Here is a 21616-nt window from a genome sequence, read left to right on the forward strand (position 1 = left end):
CCAAAAACACTAACAAGTCTGGTAAAAATCTGGTATTGCATGCTAGGATACTGTTTACGGTCACAATATGGTATTCTCTAAATCAAACACGTGCAATTACATTTATTAATTATTAATACATTTAACAAAATAAACATTTTTAAAGATTTATAAAATAGAATTACTGTTGAGTGTGTAAGCCACCATGTTGAAATTACGTCACAGGGACAACTCGGACAAGAAAATTATGTCCGACATCAACGTCATAAAAGAGGCGTGTTTCTGACGGGAAGTGACATTTTTCGTGACGTTTTCATCCGAGTTCCGAGTTGGAGAGAAATAATCGAAAGCACCATAAATACCATAAATTTAGTTTTCTTGGCATTTGACACCCGTTAACTTAACAAGAGACATCTTTAATAAATTAAAAGCAGACTGTAAGGAATCTATTGTCTCTCTCAGTCACAAAGCAATGGTATAAAGAATTGTATCATCAGCATATAAGTGTATTTTTGCTGGTTCTAACCCTAAACTAATATTGTTTATATAAAAAGAGAATAAAACAGAACCTTGAGGCACACCAGTTTTTACTATTTGTGAGGTAGAGTTACAGTTATCTGGGAGAACACATTGTGTAACTATAGTCAAGAAATTGGAGAACCAATTCAATACAGTGTCACTAAATCCTATACTCTGCAATCTTTGCAAAAGGCAAGCATGATCAACAGTGTCAAATGCTTTTGTTAAATCTATAAAAAGAGCAGCGCATGATTTTTTGTTATCCAGAGCAGTAATTATATCATTTGTAACAGAAGTTATTGCAGTTATTGTACTGTGGCTTTCTAAAACCAGACTGAGTATGACATAAAATATTATTATCAGATAAAAAAAACTTTAAGTTGGTCATTAACAAAAGATTCAAATAATTTGGCTGCAACCGACAATCTGTAAATGGGGCAATAATTATCCAAAGAGGAGGGATCACCTCCTTTTAATAGTGGAAGGACAAAAGCTGACTTCCAGGAGCTAGGAATTAACCCACTACAGAGACTGATTAAAAACAGAGGCAATAGGACCGGCAATCAGATCTGCCGCTATCTATAAAAAAAATAAGGCTCAATCTCATGTGGACCAGGAGCCTTTTTGCAATACAGGTTTAATTAGACATTGTGAACTTGGGAGGCAGGAATTGTCGAAAAGTTAAAGTTCGCAGAACAATTAGAATTGATAACTGCACTATCCCCAGAATCTACTGGATGATTGTATTGAGTAATTATTCCTGCATTAATGAAATGTGTATTAAAAGCATCTACTATGTTTTGTTTACCCTTAATTTTACCTTGATTTATTACTAGGAATTCAGGAACAGTGGGAGGTGCTATATCTCCAGCAGATGATTTAATCAACTTCCAGAATTGTTTAGGGTCAGTTAAATTTTGATCTATTAGAGCCAGGTAGTACTCGCTTCTTGCATTATATATTAGTCTAGTGCACCTATGTCTCAATGCTCTATTGTCCATCCAGTGTTCAGCCTCATTTGTTATTTTAGCTTTAACCCATGCAGTATTACGTTCTCTGATAGCAGGTGCCATAGTATCATTGAACCATGGATTGTCTTTACCTCTAACTCTGAATATTCTCATAGCTGCATGCTTATTAATTAAAAACAGAAAAGTGGTTTAAAAAAAATTCCAAGCAACTTCTACATCCACTATTTCGCTAACGAGATTCAAATCGCTATGAAATGTATCATGCATATATCATCCATATCTGTCCGTCCATCCATCCACCCATGCATGCATCCATCCATCCAAGGGCATAGAAGAGAGTTTGACATTATGGATCACACAACTTAAATTTAAATGCAAAGGTTGTTTTTTGGGGGGGAGAGGGATGGGTCAAATTAAATAAAATTTTCAGGGGTACACATCTCCCTAGTTCCCTTCCCCATCCATCCATCCATCCATCCAGGAAAGGGTCACAGTGAGCCTGAAGACTAACCCCAGAAACAAAAGGCAAGGGACACACGTAAATGTATAATCTTGAATAGAGCTTAATACAATATCATGCCACATTATATAGTGTACTAGCTCTTTAGGCCAAGATTGATAGTTCCACTATTAAAAGTGAGCATATCACTCAGACCAGTATAATCTCAAGAGTAGTAATGGAAAATCCAATTGACCTCAATATAAAAGGTCCCAGGTGTGTGATATATTAAAGTTAACAAAAATAAAGCCAGTCCTGGACACGCCTCCCGTCTCGGACTGATTACGGGGCACGAGTAGCATGCAGCAGGCCGGCACAGCCCCCCCCCCCAAGGCTGCCATTCACGTCGTACTTCTCACACATCTTTGCAGAACAGGTCTTTACACTGAGCCGATTTCTGCTACACTTGACCTTCAATACAGAATGCGATGTTGGGGAGGTGCGGTGAGGCGGGGGGTCAGGGGGCAGCCAAAGAAAGCCATAGAAATCTTGTATCCAGTTCAGATTAAGAGATGTGTTTTTAAATCTGCAGAATACCTACATTCAGTACGTTTGGGATTGTGTTATGTAATGTACAGTGTCGCAGCATACTTGCAGTGTTTAATTGAGCTCCATCTGCAAAAGGCCAGATATGACAGGCAGAAACTATGGTAACTAAAGCACCTTCACGCTTCTCCATAACAGACGCAGGAGAAGCGAAGGGGGCCATCAGAATGACGCAGTGTGGGATCAGAGTGAGCCTTGCCCCCCAGGTGGAGACTACAGTAACTGCATAGTTGTGCGCTTGCCAGAATAAAAAAAATTGTTCTTCTCTCAGATGACAAGAAAGCCTTCCCTCCATCTCACACTCTAAAATGCAGAAGCAGAGAGAGGCATAGAGAAAGAAAGAAAGAAAGAAAGAAAGAAAGAAAGAAAGAAAGGATACAACTCGTGGAGCCAGCGAAACACATGAAGGGTAAGCAGACGTGGCACCTCGACACGCAGGAAACTGCATTTACGCAGCCCCAGAGGGTGGACGGACGCCTCAGGACCAGACCTGAGGAACACACGGATAGTCCCCAAATGTAGGGGCCAGACCAGAGGCCCACTGGCACCCTAAGGGGTGGGACTGGGTGACCAAACCATAGCAGGAAGCTGACAGCAGTGTACAGTTTAAGTTTAAACCAGAGCTAATTTCTGTTCTCTCGAATGTGAAACACGAGGACAACGTAAAACTGCAACAGGCAGAGAAACCCTTCAACAGCCACAAATTCCTTGCATGCCACTACTGAAGTCTGAGTTCAGTAATTCAGATAAACCTTTCAACCCTAAAAATCTCATAGAGGCTTAGGGAAAGACCTCCCCCAGAACCAAAGACTATTTTAACAATGAAGTTGCTCTTCTTTCTGCCCCTGACTCTCCTCTAGGACCTATTCGTCATGAAGAAGCTACACCACCATAAGCTCATCTCATCTTCAAAAGACCTCTAATGAACAGTGATTACAATTTTTTTGGCAAATAGGAAGCATTTATAAAGTAAAGACATTTACAGTGAACATTTAATATACATTTCCTCCTTCACCATAAGACTAGAAGGTCTTTTCCTACAGAACCCCCTGAATGACAGAAACCCAAAGTGTTGCACAGGTGTTTGAGAAAGTTGGCACATGAAGCAGGGTTCCTCACCTCTGAATTTCTTGGGGGGGTTGTTCAGGTCTCCTGTGTCCGGCTGAACCACACAACGGTCATCTACAAGACTGCGAGGGAAGAGAAGTCAGGGAAATCATCAGTGAGGACACTTATCCACACCACACACACACACACACACACGGACACACACACTAATGAAATAATGAAAACTAAAATATGAAAAAAACCGTTTCATTAACTGAAAAAAATTTAAATGAGGCTTCACCAAAAAAATATTAAAAAATGAACAGAAACGTGTTCAGAGAACAAACTAAAATTAAAGAAAACATCTTCGGTTTTTATTGTCAATTTACTTTACATATACAAATCTAGGTGGATATGATCTTTCATGCATTAGCGCTGGCATGTTTGCACCTGCAAATGGCAGGTACATGACATCAAGCATGTGTGTCCAAAATTTGTCAATTTGTACATCTATCATGGCGGCCTCAGCTGCCAAAGTTGGGAGAAGGCAGCAGTCTGGTGTGTAGACGGCCGTCATCTGGCTTGAGAAAAAGAACAACCACATTTCTGGAGCTACTCGTTTCCCTCAAGGTTGACAACAAATTGTTGCTTGACTGAAGTCCTTGCATCTTTGTATTTCCCACTCATCCACACAGACTCTCACACACACACACACACACACACACACACACACACACACACACACACACACACACACACACACACACACACACACACACACACACACACACGTTCTTTAATGTTTGTATGTCTTTGTGGGAACCGCCCATCAATTTACATGAGGAAAAACCCTAATCCCAACTATGACTAACCAGTACCCAGCCCTAACCTTAACCATAAGTAGCCAAACAAATGACAAGTCTTGGCATTTTTAGTTTTTTGATTGCAGATTTTTATAAAGCTGATTTTTCCTCTTTTGGGAAGCAATAAAAGGTCCATACAATGTCATTGGGGACATTTTATCCTCACGATGTAATAAAAACCTAATCCACACATGCACACACACACACACGCACTGCTGTATTTCAACAGGTGATTCATTCATAATGCAAGAATTTTTTTTATTTACGACGTTGGACACTAAGCAATGATTTGCCATTGGAGCCGCAGGACCTGCATCAGTGCTGTACAGACCATTTCTCTCTTGTGGTCATTCTCTCAGATTTCAATACCTGCATCTCACCATAGAACCAGAATTACACACATTTCAGTTTACAGAAAAAACAAATGAATATATTTATTGACATAGGCCAAAATTCAAAAGTAGATGTTCAACACAAAAAGCATTATGCTTATTGTGGCCACGAGTTGTATGTGTTGCTGGTTACAGGCATAATCAGCGCTTTGGGAACATTGTTTTCCCAGTGATTTATACCAACATTGGAGAGACAGAAGCGGATAAGACCAAGACTGCCTGTAGGCTCTGTTATACCTAAAAACACATCCAACATACTAACTCAACTGAGACGACATTGTCCGAATGTGTGTATGACCAGAGCAGAAACAACCTCTGCAAGTTAGACTCTCCATGGTATTTTGTCAGGAAATTCAGGACTGAAAAATAAATTTAAATAAAAAAAAAATTAAGCTACAGTGCTGTTTATCACTACAAATACGCAACTGATGTTTAGTTAATTTTGATTCTTATGATGCAGCTTTATTTGTAATTTTCTCTACATAACTGATTTCACAATGTGCCAATAATCTTAAGTTATGCCGTTTTACAATTGTTCCAAAATTAAGATTTCGTTAGCATTTTTAATAAATCATTTCAAATCTAGTTACGTTTTCCTCGCTGTACTGAAATTGCACCATACCGTGAACCCAAAACTGAGGTTTGCACCGAACCATGAGTTTTCAGCACCGTTACAGAAAGCAAGTTCACCGCAGGGTGTGGAAAAGACACGACCTCCTGAACTTAGAGAGCAACCGCAGCAACATGCCCATCTCCTGTGATGCAGACGTGGGACTCGACAAAGCCAATTCCAGGTACATGGTCACTAGCAGGTCAGCTTCAATTATTTTTAAGGGCGCAGCAACAGTTTCCTCTTTTGAGGCATGACCTGAGATTGGTAGGAAGTCCAGTTCTTAAACACGATGATGAAGTGACTAAGGTGCATATATTCTGTGTTTACAGTAAGGCCGCCTCAGCCAAATGGTCTCTAAAAATAGAACGTTGATGCAGAGCATACAGCTTTAGCCAAATTATCTTCCCCATGTCCCTGGGCAATGTGTAACTGAGCCACTGACGGTCTCATCTGAGACATACCATTCAGCCAGCCTCCCAAGTGTCCAGGAAGAGAACAGCTGATATGAAACGGTCCACTTAAACACTTGGACGAGCCAGCACTAGAGAACCTGCCCTTTAATCAAATAGCTCCACATTTACAGATACACTTCTCCCAGCTGAGGTGAACGGGGGCATATTTCTGCCCCCAGAAATATGTTTCAATAGTTTAGGAATTTGTCCATAATGACATGTTTTCCATTAAGTATATCAAATGATGTGCTTTTGTATAATCTGACTGGTCTGTTTGAGTCTGTTCCTTAGCAAACACAATAACAAGCAAGCAACAAGACAATTCTGCTTCTGGATCTCAATTGAGAACACAGGGTCTACTGCAGCAGCACCAGGAAACCGTGAACCCCAGGATCCACATACATGTAGGTGCCAACCTTGGTTAGGATATCGATAGCATCTATGGTGGGGTAGTGTGTGGCTCAGCAGGTTAGACCACTGTGCCTATAATCAGAAGAGCACCAGTTCAAATCCCTGGGTCAGAAAAGTGAAAATTATAATACTTAAAAACGAAGTTGCAATAATAAATGCTGAATGGATCTGGCCCCACCATCATATCCAGGGTGTTAACATGCTTTCTCTGTGTTTGGTCTCAGCCCCTCCAAAGCATGCGTACGTGTTCTCCCCGTATTTGGATCCGGCCCCTCCCACCAGGCTTACATGTTCTCCCCATATTTGGATCCAGCCCCTCCCACCACGCTTACATGTTCTCCCCATATTTGGATCCAGCCCCTCCCACCACGCTTACATGTTCTATGTCCAGCTGGATTTGCGGAAATCTCTCAGATGTTGAGGGAGTTTCTCTCTGGATACTCATCTCCCATACAGTTACTCCCGAGCCAGATAATGCAGGTAAATAGGGAGCGGTGAATGTGTGACTGAGTTATGGACAGAGTGAACCCCCTCCCCACCCGCTCTGTGTTCTTTGGGATTGGCTCCAGATCACAATGACCCCAATTGAATAAGTAGTTACTAATAATGGATGGTAATGGTATCCCAGAAGGGACAGGCGGGTAGCATTAAATCATGTAATTAGCCTAAATTTCCATATGAAAATTCCTGCTATATAAATGGACTGAGGAAAACAGAAGTAAAGAATAAGCAAAGTTCATATAGCAATAATAAAAAAAAAAACTAACATCATACTGCATGCAGCACTCCTACAGTGGAGAACTCTCCTAAGTCACAAACCACACGACAGGTATGCAGCTCAGAGCGTAAGGATGCTGTGGCTGCAATTAGAAGGCTGCAGGTTCAAATCCCGTCAAAGTAACGTCAGCACAGGGGTCCTTGAGCAAGACCCTTAACTCCCATAGCTCTGGGACCTGGCTGACCCCACCTTCTTAACTGTACATTGCTTTAGATAAGACTCTCATAAAAAAAGCAGATCCGAATTGCCTTTAGGACAGTCACAGCTGAAGGCAGGGCAATGTAACCTAGCATCCTGCTAGATGGATAAATAACGGGCATTCCAGAGACCCTCGGGAGCAACCTGCTTTGTCCTCAAGCCCCCCACATTACAAAAGACAATGTGGCCAGCTATAATCCACAGAAGCATGCTCCAGAATCTGCACCTTGTTACTCTACCACCATCCTCATCGTCATTTTCTATTGATTGATAAAACGCATGACCGCAAGTTTGCGTGCACTACCCCAGGGCAATTCTCAGATCACCAGCCAGATATTCAACAAACCAGCCACTGACATAAAGCACAATGAGAATGACCCTGATTCTACACATCAGTAGTGCCGCGATGCAGGAAATCTCATGGATCCATGTTAATGGGTAGCTGAGCTTCAGGGGACCCATGGCTACTTCGCCAACTACCTTCACATCACCGTTTGGTAACACAGCAAGTGTAGATCAGGGGACTCAAACTCCGGTCCTGGAGAGCTACTGTCCAGCAGGTTTTCTATCCTACCTGGCTTCTGATGAGCCACATTTCTTCTCAGGTAAATACCAGAATAGAAAATGTACTTGACAATAGCTTTCCAGGACTGGAGTTGGAAAACCCTGGTGCAGGAGCTTCTGAGCTTTATACAGCAAATTAATAATAAAAATACATAAAATAAAAAAAATAATAATAAAAAAAACACTATTTGTGACTCTTCCTCATTGCTAAATTTAACTTCCCCATGGGTGTTACTGTTTGTGTGTGTGTGTGTGTGTGTGTGTGTGTGTGTGTGTGTGTGTGTGTGTGTGTGTGTGTGTGTGTGTGTGTGTGTGTGTGTGTGTTAGGTTTGTATTACATTGTGGTGACCAAATGTCCCCCACAATGTAATAAAAAACTGTTTTTTATTTCTCTGAAAATGGCAAAAAATGCCAAAATTCTCGTATTTTGTTTGCTTACTTAAGGTTAAGGTTAGGGCTGGGTAGGGATTAAGGTCATTGTGTTGTTATTAAAGATTTCCCCATAGAAATGAATGGAGAATCGCATGAATACCTGGGTGTCTCCCCATCTTGGGGACCATGGTGACAGTACAGATCTGAGCCCTAGAATGAGACAGCATGGACACGCTCCATAACTGACATTTCAAAGCGCCGCCCGACCCCACCGCCACAGCGAAATATGACAAGTCAGAAGTTCTGTGCCCCTGCTAGGGCAAACGGCCACCTTTGTGGGCCAGATGACTCAGCAGGAACGTGTGCCTGGGCCAGAGTGACACAGGAAGCGTGGCGAGCGGCACGGACACCATGTTCTGCCGAGCAGCACTCGGACTGGCCCTAGTTCACGCCATCAGTCCACATTAGCGACTAGCTGCAGGCTTTGCATGGCCGTCACATGCTTCAGGCGGTGAGTGTGGAGATGAAACAGGAGGTCATTCCCTACCTCCTTCCCCAACCAGCCACCTGCTCTTGCACATCTTTCCTCCTGTCCTCCTTCAACCCTTCATTTAATCTTTCACCTTTTCCTTCTCATTTTCTCTGCTCTCTCTCTCTCTATCATCTCCTCTATCTTTTATCTTCCTCTATATTTCATCTCCTTCCCTTACCATTTCACCTCCATTGTTGTTCTATTTTCTGACTCTCAACCCCCCATACTATCCCCCCCACTACAGACAACTCATATGGTATAATTACTTGCCACTCCAAGGCCACTGAAGACAAACACTGTACCACAGCAACAAGACAAACCTGGCCATTGACCAAGGTGTTCCTTATTATGAAGAAAACAAAGGAGTATAGGCTCAGCACAGCAGAGACAACCTTCAAGAAGAACTAGTTACAGAACAGGAAAAATCACTACATTCCTGGTGCAAATCACAAAGCATTCCCAGTGCATAGCAAGACCATAGTAAGGCTTCTGCAGGCCTGGACTCATCAGCTCACTGTGGTTTCAAGCTTTTGTTCCAGATAATTAACTTTGATTGCACCACTGGCTGAATCAATCCATTCAAATCACATTAAACTGAAGTAACTGTAACTGTCAGTTCTGTTAGTCATTCAACTGAAGAACTGAATACCATTCATCTGATCTTGATTAACATAAATTATGCTTGAAAATAAAGTGCAAATGGAATGTTAGTGGCACAAATACTTCTTACAGTATTCAAAATTCTGTAAGGCACATTAACGTGATATTACAAGAGTCAAATGCCCCTTGGCTACTTGAACTGTTTGGGGTTGGGCGGGGGGACAACAGGAAACGTTGTTCATCGGGGTAGGGAGGTGTATAAAATGTTATTAAACAAGGTTAGCTGAGGTTCCTTATTAGCAGCCTGGCTATGTCAGTGCATCAAAGCATTCTCCATTTCAGGGATTCTCTGAACAAACACGAATACATATTCTAACAAAACGCACACCTGAAGAATGACTGAGAATGAAGCAAAGCGTGGCTGAATCTAAAACTAGCAAAGACAGGAGCGACTTGGAGAAAATGCACTCCATGCTAAAGGCTATTATTGTGTCATAGAGGGGAGGTAGCATCCAGCATGACATGGGGTGTGTCTCTACAGATGTGGACAGGGCCAAAGGACACGTTTTCTGCTTAACTATGGAGCCTTGAAGACAAAGGGCTAAGGTGTTAGGGGAAAAGTGCAGGGTCAAATCCCAATTTGGGCACTAAACACAAACCCAAAATTTCCATTGACAACAAGCTATTGAGCTGAGTGCAGGTGTGCAACTCCCTGGAAACCAATTCACACAATAATAATGAAGATGATGATGCAGAGATAGGCTAAAAGGGCCACACTTACCCCAGCGTGCTGATGAAGCCATTGGTTGACCCTTCGGCATAGAGGGAACAGATGTCCCCAATATGCAAAAAACTAGACATCTTGTCTGACATTTTTGCACCCTGGACTGCGACTGAAATGGGAAGAGAAAACAGCATTTGAGTGACATCAAAATGACAAAAAAAACAACATTGTGGCCTCTTCATTTATAACGGAGGCATTTCATTCAAACTTAATGCACCAAGATAAATGGCCGTGACATTCACAGCATGGCGCTATAAATGACGACGCGATCACTCAGAAAAGGTGCATCCCTTTAATCGCAACTGTTTGAATTACGGTGCTGAGCAACAGCGATAGTTAGGAGAAGGAAGCGGTGAAGCTGGGGGGAGCAAACACTGCTCAGGTCAATCCACCCAGCAGGTGAATGCATTGCAGCGCTGGTGACAGACATCAGACAAGGCCTGGTCGTTCAGAAAGTGGACCATCCAAAGATCATGTGGCACGTTCAGCCGCACGCAGGTGAGCCACCTGCGATTTTCGGAACAAAACGCAGATTTACTCAAGGTAGACAAATGGCCCAAAAGCCACGTCGAAGGCAGGATGTGCTGCTTATATGCCCGACCGGCATGCATTTTTCAAAAGGAAGGAGGAAAATATTTAGTGTTCAGTGTGAGCCAGCAAAGGAGCTCAGTAGAAAAACTCCATAAACTGTTCCCATGGGGGCAGTAAACAGGCTACAGCATAGACTTCAGATGTCATATACATTACCACTGTATTTATTCACTCCACCATTTATTACGCATAGAGAATGCCATAATTAAAGCCCTGAAGACTTTCAGCCCTGAAGAACCAGAGACTAATCGAGGGTGGAGGTGTGGCTTCGGGAACTGGCCACAGTGGACACCACTATAGCCAGTAAATGCTGTTTACAAAACTCCTGGACTATCAGAACCACTGTGCAATGAAAGGTTCAGGCCGGTGAGATAGACCAAACTTACAGGAATATCACACCTGCACAAAGAGCAGCTTTGAAGAAGACTAATCTATGATAATTAATGGACTCATTCTGTATTCAGCAGATACTCCAAGTCCTTACACCAGACCTGCCTTACCAGTATGGCATGTGCACTGGTCTCATCCACTAACTCATTACCCAGGCAATAACAGTCACAGTCATGTTAAAATTTTCTTTACTCTATAAATGCCATACTACTACCATTCAACCACATCACCTCTTACAGTAAAATAAGGCAAATTATACATGTATTAATATAACAGGTTAAGAGTTCCTCCAGCCTAACAGAACATGATTATAAAGTGTGGTCCATATCTACGACTCCTTGTCTAATACTGACAGCACGCCAATTTGTAAATACACTGTTAATACTACTCCTTGTACAACAATAATCACGCGCTTATTTATAAAAACATTGTTAATACTCCGTGACCAGCACTGACAGCATTTTTATTTGTACAAACACCGTTAGGATACGTCTCTCTCAAACACCGACACTACGTTTTCCTGCAAGTACTGTAAATCGTTAAACTCCTTATGGCCCAGCACTGACAGCATGCGTTATTTATGAATGTATATTTAAGATGGTCCCGTCTGGTCTCAGGAACATCCTGCGACTCACCGATGCGCACTTACAGTACAGGCGACACCCGGCTGAATGATCACGCTGAACTCCGCGGGAAATGCGGAGTAAAAGTAGGAGTTTGCATAGCCGGTGCGCCCACAGCAAACTTTCAGACCGTTTCAGAACCACACATGGTTCGAATCGTCTAGTAGCAGATGAACAGCGCGGTCTGCTCTCTGTTAAACCCCTTCTACTCTGGTATCAGAGCCGAGGACGTACTACGATCGCGATAGCACTTTGAGCATATAAACATCTGTTCAAACAAACAGCGACCCTGCAGTTGATGGACATGCCGGCGGATGAGACGTGGAGCGCCTCCCGTTAAGGCGCTATATAAACGGGTTCAGCGGACTATCCCGCGTAAAGAGTGGCATCCCCATCTGATATAAAGTAACAGCTACCGGCCTATCGGTAACATAGCTGGAGATATCTTCCAGTGTCCGGCTGCTTTACCTTTCTTATGGACCGGGGCTGAAGACTGATCAGTGCGAGGCAATGTCCACGGCGCTACCCTCGTTTAATCCCATCATACTCAAACCCCAGTCAGAGAACAGCAAGAAAACCACCATGGACCAACTCCACATGAGCTCTGTGGACCCGCCTGCTTTCTGCCGGATTTATAGCGGCTTGGCTGCATGGGAAATGTTGTTTCGGCGCTAAACCGTTTTGCGGGGAAAGTGACGAAACGGCAGCGCTATATATAACCGCGATTTACTACAAGTCCCAGTATGCTATCCAGTTTGCGGGTATTTAAAGAAGTATCTGCCCATTAACTACTCCGAGTAGGTTAAACAGAATATAGTGATGAAAACAACATCGTCAAAAAAGAATAGTAAATCTCACACAATACAGTTATGTAACGTAGGTGAATATTTTCACCTGTATCTTTCTGGTCAGTAATGTCAATATATAATTTTCCTTAAAAATTCAGTGAAACTTTCAGAAGTATCAGATACAATTAGTAATGCTGCCTTGTAGGGGGACGACTGTCAATCGTGGTCAATATTTTACAATGTGAATACGTGATATCTGTAAGGATAGCCTTAAAGTGAAAAGTATGAAATCAATGCAGTAGTTTTGGGGAGCTTGTAGGTTATAAAATCAGCTGACTGGTCACATGACCCATTCCTTTGCATAAAACATGGCTTCACACATGTTGACATCAGGGGTATCATTAGGCCTATATTAATTAATATACAGTAAATAGTTTAATAATGTGGGTCATTTCTATCAGACCCCCCCCCCCCCCCCAATAAAGGGTTAGCCCCCCTTCATGAATCTCTAGTGATGCCCCTGGATGACATGTTTGCTGCCCTTTATCTACAGCAATGTCTTTTTGCTCCTTTTATTAAATATATGACATGCCTGATAAGGTGCCGGTTCTGATGTCAGCTGCAGAGACACTCCTGCTGTCTGCTTTCAAAGCCTCATTATCTAGGCCCCTCTCCATGAAAATCGATGTTCACATCGAGCGAGGAATCTATTCGCCCGTCCAGGCAGACAGCTGTCAAGCACACAACACTTAATAGGCAAGCCTGCAGATAATTAAAGAGGTGCAGACGCTTTTGTCTGTTGAGGGACTGACCCTTTGTTCTGTTTAAATGCAGAATACAGCTGAAATTAGCATGTTTAACAGCTTGGGTGGGTTTCATCATTTTCTCAGTCCACGTGTTTAATATCCCTCATGCAGGAAAACACTCCCCTGCGCTTTAATCATTAATATTTGCTCTGACAACAATGTGCTCCAGCTGTGAGGTACACAACCCTGGATGACCACCCCCCCTCCACCCCCCATTCTGCCTTCCTGGTTAATATCCACCCATCCCCAGTATGTCACACCTTTGCATTTCATAAGAAATTGACGTCGCTGGGGTCGTACTATCCCAGCCTCATGTTGTGTTTTATTATCTATAATTTCCCTCATTTGGTGTAATGACAAAACTTTTAAAAGTTGAAAGTGGTGTACAGACTGATTTATGAGCATGCCTGGCTTGCATATAAACAAAAAAACTCTTACTGATAAAGAAAAACATCAGGAGATATTGTGAGCACCTGCAGACAAGGCAGAAGCTCATTTGTTTCAAGATGGGGTGTCATTTGTGGTCAAACCTGCAGCTGATTGTTCCACAATGTGTTGTAATGTCTTACCAGATAAAGATGTTCCCTATTTCTCTGCATCTGCGTATAGCTGGGACTGAAATTCTCACGCAAGTAGCTGGTCCATTACTTAAATCTGTCATTCACATGTTTTGGCAGTTCTGAGCCATGCTTAATACTCTGGCCTTTTCAGACGCCATATCTGAAAATAACCACACCTGCTTGAAAGTAACTAGCTGATTTCCCCATCTGGTATTTGCCAAGGTTCATTGGAACAGCACCTCATTAGTGTAAATGTCATAACTAGATAAAAACAAAATGTACAAATGTGATTCAGCAGAGCTAGTGAAGGCCAGAAAGGTCCTGTTTGTGAATCCTATGACCGCACTGACATTTAGCATTCACCGGAGATGACTTACTTAAAGAAATGTTTATTTTGTCTAATTGGTTTATCAGGGTTCCTTTGCATTTGTGGAAAGGGAGAATTCCATGTTCTCTCTTATTCATGTCATGGGCGTTAAAGAATGTTTGCTGACCTTCTTGATGTTCTTCCTGGAAGGAGCTTTATGGTCACCCACAGTGTTGCCAGCAGTGTTGCCATAGCTGACTGGCATGAGGTTCATGTCAATTCGAGACAAGTCTGCACACACATGCACATGCATTACCATGTATGTATCAGTTTTATTACCTTGCAAATAGTCTGTAGGGTTTACAAACTACCCAACATTTTTGATGTTGCTAATTTTAGGTTTATAATGGAATAATATACATTTGCTGTAAGATATTTTTGCGTGAGCGCGATAGTCAGTAAGCGCGAGTGTCATGCCAGATGCGTGAGAATTGGCAGCCCTGTATTCCATATCAGCCTTGCCCACCTCACCTTGGCTTATCCATGTGGATGTAGGCCGACGGCACCTGGCGGTATGACCATCACCCTATAGTAATGGATACTGCTCACTGCCTTCTGCTCTAGCTACACACATGAACCGATGGCCAATAAACCAGTTCCAGCTGATCCACTTTTACATTTGACCCACTAAAATCCACCCCCTCCCCTTGTTTTTTCATCCTTAGAATTGGAACACAGACCTATTGATGAAGTTTGGCGAAGATGCTGGGGCACACAGAACGTGGCCGGCCATATGGGAGCTGGGCAGGATCTCCCTGGAGAAGCGATTCATCTAGAAGTGCCCCGGGTTGGTGCTAGACCCCAATATCGCTTGAGCTCATTGATTTGAAGATTAAAAATAACCTTTGACGAATAAATAGTGTCTGGAGCAGGACTGGATTTACAGTCTGTCTTACTTCCTTTGGCAATTTAATGGCCTAGTAATGGGAAACTGTTTTAATCAGTTTTAAAGGAATCATCACAACCCCAGGATACGAAATGTTTCCTTTCAGATGTTTGTGCCTCTGTGTGCTGTAAACAAACACTGCATGGATTAAGCGTGTTGACTAAAGACTGGATAAAGCAGTTTAGGTTGTTAAACATCAGTTAATGTTATGGGTAATACTGACAAACAATTAACCTTCACACCCTGAAAATATTATTTTATTGAAACAGATTTAGGTTTTACCTAGTTTATAGATTTTAACTTTAAAAACATTAAAATATGTGCCAGGTACTCCCTCATTCACAAAAAGATCATCCCTAATCACAATACTACAGTACATGTTGCCCATCTTTCAGAGGACATGGATTTTTATGGGGTGATAAACAGACTGACTTCATTCATATGATGGTGATAGAGTCCATCCATCCATTTTCCAAACCACTTATCCTGCTGGGTAGCGGGGGGTCCGGAGCCTATCCTGGAAGCAATGGGCACGAGGCAGGGAACAACCCTGGATGGGGGGCCAGCCCATCGCAGGGCACACTCACGCACCATTCACTCTCACATGCACACCTATGGGCAATTTTGCAACTCCAAATAGCCTCAGCATGTTTTTGGACTGTGGGGGGAAACCGGAGTACCCGGAGGAAACCCCACGACGACATGGGGAGAACATGCAAACTCCACACACATGTGACCCAGGCGGAGACTCGAACCTGAGTCCCAGAGGTGCGAGGCAACAGTGCTAACCACTGCACCACCATGCCGCCCCGGTGATAGAGTCAGTTTGACTTAATGAGTCTTTCATAAGAGTCAATATGACGCAATTGAAATGTCACAGATATATGGTATAAATCTGTTTTCTGGTTTTTATATAGCAAAACAGATCTGTAATGAGTCAGCAGTTTGCTCATTGAGTCCTATCTCAGCATCTATCATCTATGTAATCAGGGGCACTTTTGAGTCAGTATGATGGCATCAACTATAGATCTTCAGCAGAGTATGGGGATTAATCACACGCTAACGATACAGAAGACCATATCCTCTCTGGATTCCTGAATCTACAGTTATCTCCAATCAGCTTTGATGGCAATATAGTGCAAAAGACTTTGAAGTGTAAATACTTTCTTTCAAGCTTCTTTGAAGCTCTATGGAAGTTCTGTACTAAGTGCTCTTCCATGGGCTCACAGGGTCAGTAAGAGAAACATCACCTGTAGCACGTAATGTAAATTAAACACTTTTATTATGCTCTTTTATACTTGTCTGAATATTTCAGGGGGAAAACACCATCATATCTGGGCAAGAGAAGTGCTACCAATTCTACATACTCAAATCAATAGATCCAGTTAAAATTATACATGTATGCACTACAATATTAAATAATATATTCTCTGTTATTAGATGCCAATCGATATACCACCAATGGTGGTATATAAAACTAAAGCAATTTTTGCTCATGAGAAATTTACTTATGCAAAAATGTGCTGAGGGCAGAAGGAAAAATGATTGCTTCAGAGAGTTAACCAATCACATTTTAGAGGATGTGAGTCCAAGCAACTAGAGGAACCAGGACCAACCAATTGGATGTCTTGGACCCACCTCCTCTGAAATTTGATTGGTTATCTCTCTGAACCAACCATTCTTCTTTCTACCCTCAGAAAACTCCCACAAGCGTAATTTTTCCCTCTGACTTCAGAGCATTCATTTCATTCAGCATTTTGTCATAGCATTCCTGACCTTTAGGCATCACTGTTAAGTGCCCGACTGGCTCTCTCTTTGTCTAGACACATAGTGGCACTGGTGCCTATGTACTGACAGTAGCACTGACATTCCCACACATACATAATCCTTCAAATTCAAAACAGCAACATAAGAAAGTGACCTGTGGAAGCTCGCAGCTCCAGACGTCACACTACTGAAACATTTTCCTTTCAATTCTTTTCATTTTAAATTCAATTTTCCTCTACAATTCTTTGTAGAGACTTAATTTAAAACTTCGAAGTATCACCTTAATTATTCTTCTGAAATATATAGTTTAAATTTCAAAACATATGCTATAGGATGTAGATGTACTATTTCAGCTCTGAATTAAGAAATTTAGGAAATTTTTGTTTTACTGTCAGACATAAAATACACAAAAATACCAACCAATAGACCTATTATACAATAAAAATGTAATCTGAAGTATGCACCATTTACAAAAAATACCCTGAATGTAATGCAGAAGGAATAGTTTGGATTATTTTCTTGTGTTGGAAAGTGAGCTGTGCTCACTGAAGCGTACTCAGCGATCAGTGCATTGGGGGCTGTCCGACACTTGGTCAAAGTCTGTCCCCATCACAGAAGCACAGTGTAGGCTTTCACGCTCGCACACTGCATGCGCTTGTTAAGCCACGGAGCCTCTTCTCCCTCCTGTGACCTTCTGTGGGACGACATGGAATGAGATTTAACATCTGGGGATCAGGGTGCAGTGAACAGAAGAGTTCATTGTGTCTCGTATTCCCTTTCTGTCTTTGGCGGTTTACTGCATTATTAGTAATATTCTAAGCTGCTGAGTTACATGCTTAGAGCATTTAGAGCACCTTTTCTGGATTATGGTGGGGTCACTCATCTACACTTCCTACTGATGAGTCATTTGTGACATGAATTAATCATCTTAACATTGCAGTTGTTCAGATTCACAACAGTGGATTTCATTGTCTTGGAATAACCTTGTCAGTTTGTTGGACATACGTATTTCATGGCCTGGCCCATTGATTGAGCTTGCTTTTTTATTGGTACCTCCCAAGGAGGCTGCTTTTAGCACATCTCACTGGGAATAAGCCCTGGGACAGACCTAGGAAATGCTGGTGCTGGCTTGAGGAGGGCTAGAGATCCCTAGAACGATCTGGTAGGAGTTTGTGGCTTTTGTTGATGACCTGCTTGGCATGCTGCCACCGCGACCGTCATCAGGTAAGGCAGTGGGAAGATGATGAAGACATGATGACATCATTCATGCCATCTTTCGGATAGCAGCCAGTGTGGAAAATTACACCCTGTATCATTTATAGATCTGAGCAGTGGAGACTTGAACTTGCAGCACAATTTGAGGCCCAGTTCTTCAGCCACTAGGCCACATCTACAGCCTATGTTTGGAATAAATGGGCATGAGCCACTGAGAGGAGGAAGGGAAGCTGATGACATCAGAGCTTTGATGGCCTCGGGGGTGCCAGTCATCTGACAGCAGCCAGTGTCTCTTGGGTTTGCAACCCAGTTTCTGTGCATAAGATGTCTTTTTAATGCTGTCTGAAGATCAGTGAGCAATGATCAACATGTACCACCAGACCATCGACATTACAACCGATGAACTATACTTGATCAAACAGTAATAATACAGCACAAGTTGGAATTATTTTATTCTGTGAACCACAGGGCAAGAAGTGGGGAGTGTCCTGAGTGGGTTATACCATTCACACACTAAGAGCAGGAGTCAGAAAATGTTTTCTTTTTTTCAGAAAAAATTATAATAAACCTATATCAACTCATTTTATTAAGACATGCACTAGTTACACTTAGTGCCTGTGCTTAATACATATATTTTTCAGACAATATTAATATATATAAACACGCATACACACATTCAGTGCTATATAATGTCATTTTTTAATTTAAAAAGTTAAACCGCAGTAAATCAGGCCATGTGGAAAATGACTTAAAAAAGCAAACACAGAAGCAGGATGACTTTTCTCAGCAAAGCTCACTGTCAGACTGCATTTCACCACATGGGGGGTGTCCTTTTTGGGCCTGTTCACAGGGTCTGTACGGAATCCCAGGTGGGAATGCACAGCATTAGATCGGTGTCACTGGATGTAGGGTGTGTGGTGTGTGGCAGCCTCTGTCTGCTCCTAGATGGGCCTTTTTCCCTCATGGTCCAGGACTGAAGAATGATGGACATGCCCTACGTTCAACTCCCGCTGTCCCAGAATTTCCTGTAACCTGATTGGTTATGATCACTGCACTGATAGCCAGATACAATTTGATTAGGAAGGAAGGAAGCCAAGGGAGGAAGCTTGTCATCGCTTGGTAGTAAATTGTATTAGATGATAAGTATCAGGGAAAATAAAGATTTTACTTTTGATTTATGAATATGGTGTTCCGATGTTTGTCCATGTATATGTCTGCGCATGTCTGTCAGTGTGCGTTGGTCTGCATGCTGTCAAAAAGCCTTTTGTATATAGTCCAAATCTTCCTAGTTGGTAAGTGGATGGATGGAAATTTCTTGATAGCTTTCTATCACCATACTGAAAGTGCCCCACAGCCACCCTGACCATCAGGCTCCCACCTGTCACATCCCACCTCTGTATCCTAGTGTCCTACACTGTGAATGATGGATTCATGCTGCTGTGTGCCTGTGATGGGAAGCGCTGTGCTTGACTTTGTTGTTAGAAGCCTCACAGACCCACTTCCTTCCTGCACCATCTGAAGCTCCGCCCCCCTTCGCTTCCAATAGGAGGAATGCATGACAGAACTATGTTTTGTACAGAAAGACGATGCTGATTAAAGAACACCAGTACTGGGACTCCAATACCTAGAACTGGGACTGCATGCATACACAAGGATGTGGCACAGGGGGCTAAGCCTGTGTGTCTGTACTCACAAGGTGGCTGCTTCAGACCCAGCCTCAGCACATCTGCGGGTCCTTCAGCAAGGCCCTTAACCCCCAGGTCCCTGGGTGCTGCTATGGGTGGCTGCCTTTCGCAGACAACTTACTCCACAAAAAGCAAGCTGAGGGAGGTGTATATAAAAAAGGTAATTTCCCCATGGGGATTAATAAAGTATCAATTATTATTTTTATAAAAGGCTGTCTGGGACTATGTTATAAACAAAAAGCTTTTCTGGGACTGAGGACTATGCTGTATATAAAAGGCTGTGTTGTATATAAAGGCTTATCTGGGACTGTGCTATATGCAAAAAGTTGTTCTGAGACTGTGTTGTGTAAATAAGGATGTTACGGGACTATGGACTGTGCTGTATATAAAGGCCTTTCTGGGACTGTGTTGTATGCAGAGCACTTGGCTCTTCATTCTGGATGAAGCACCTCAGCAGATGAGTCGTTATGTACTGACGGCATGTTTTATATCAGGCAGGCCAGCGACACGATGTTTCATTAATAAGCTTGCAAGCTCTTTTTGTTAGCTCCGTTTCCCTGTACTATGGTAACAAAGTGCAGTAAAGGCAATAAGTCTTCATATCATGAGCCAAGCCTCTGTCTGGGGGATGAACTGAAACAGGAAATGGCAGCAGAGTGTCACAGTTGAACAGTTGAATGTGCCAGAGCTGAGTGAGCTCATCTCAGCATGCTCCACCCACACAGCCAGCTGACCTGCACCACAGCTGGGTGAGCACATGCGGGCATGCTCCGTCCGCAAGGCTGACCCGACCCGTCCCGACCCATCCTGCTGCTGCCACTTCCTGCTGGGAAATATACCGGTCTGAGGTGGAACAGCTGGTACATAAACAGATGGTGGATGGCTGAGACTCGTGGGAGATGTGACATGTGTCAGGGAGAGGAAGAGAGCGTAAGGGAAAGTGTAAAAAAGACAGACAGAGAGATTGTCAGAGTGGAGAGAGCATAAAAGGAAGAAAGTGAAAGAGCAAAAGTAAGAGACAGAGTGGGATAGAGAGATAAGGAGGAGGGTAATGGTACTGAGGCTGGGGACAGAGTAACTGTGGACACAATCCCTGTTGTTCTCTGGCCTTGTTTGGCTCCTCCCACAATATAAAAACTTCCGGCTGTCTCACGTCTCTCTGTGTCCTGCTCCACCTAAACAAGATCAGAGCCTCCTGCTTCTCAAAGAGTCCATCCTTTTAAGAAATAGGTCTTTAGTTTGGACTTTGCTTCTGCTTCTGTAGTGACAGCAAAAGACTTTTCACTAAAGACCGCTGCCCTACAGGGTAAATTTTACTTCACTAAAAATAAAAGACAATTATGGAGAGATAATGGTCTTTGTGGTCCCCATGGTGATGTGCTTATTAAACCTGCCACAGAATGACTATAATTAGGCCTGGTTTATGTTATGACTTCCTGGGCTGTCCTGACTAGTCTAGTAATGCATCTGGTTTGGTACCATCCTTCATTCCTCTTTATCAAATGGCCTTAGTGATGCAACAGGTCAGCAATTTACCCAGAAACCTCAGTGTTCTGCAGCAGGACTGTGCAGGTTTAGGAGTGACAAGGACCATGGGCTGGAGAGCTAGAAGAGGGGAAAAATGACAAAAGAACTCTGGGGTTGTTTTCCAAGTAGACAGTATTTGCTTCATCATTTCTGAGATGCAGCGTAAGCCTCACAGTCCAATGAATGCAGGTGTTGCACGAAAAAAACATAAGGTCTTTCATTGTGGGAGCTAAAATTACAACGACATTAGGATTGAAGTGTTGCAAACTCACCCAGCAATAACAGAACAAG

The 21616-nt window shown here is 42.7% G+C and overlaps 1 protein-coding gene across 14 annotated transcripts in view; it reads right to left on the reverse strand.

Annotated features, from left to right (window-relative positions):
• The window catches only part of itpr1b (inositol 1,4,5-trisphosphate receptor, type 1b), a 92214-nt gene extending 79858 nt beyond the window's left edge, over positions 1–12356 (reverse strand). For 13 of the 14 annotated variants that reach the window (XM_049022436.1, XM_049022435.1, XM_049022439.1 and 10 more), the window contains exons 1-3: positions 12193–12353; positions 10118–10229; positions 3634–3704 (exon numbers count right to left, since the gene is read on the reverse strand). In XM_049022436.1, coding sequence (XP_048878393.1) covers positions 3634–3704; positions 10118–10209 — 163 coding nt within the window. In that variant the 5' untranslated portion in view covers positions 10210–10229; positions 12193–12353. Of the gene's footprint in view, positions 1–3633; positions 3705–10117; positions 10230–12192 lie in introns of all 14 variants that reach the window. The other variant, XM_049022437.1, reaches the window with a different exon arrangement.
• Between the last annotated feature and the right edge of the window lie 9260 nt (positions 12357–21616).

This window comes from Brienomyrus brachyistius, chromosome 8 (assembly GCF_023856365.1).
Source record: "Brienomyrus brachyistius isolate T26 chromosome 8, BBRACH_0.4, whole genome shotgun sequence".
Taxonomy (NCBI): Eukaryota; Metazoa; Chordata; class Actinopteri; order Osteoglossiformes; family Mormyridae; genus Brienomyrus; species Brienomyrus brachyistius.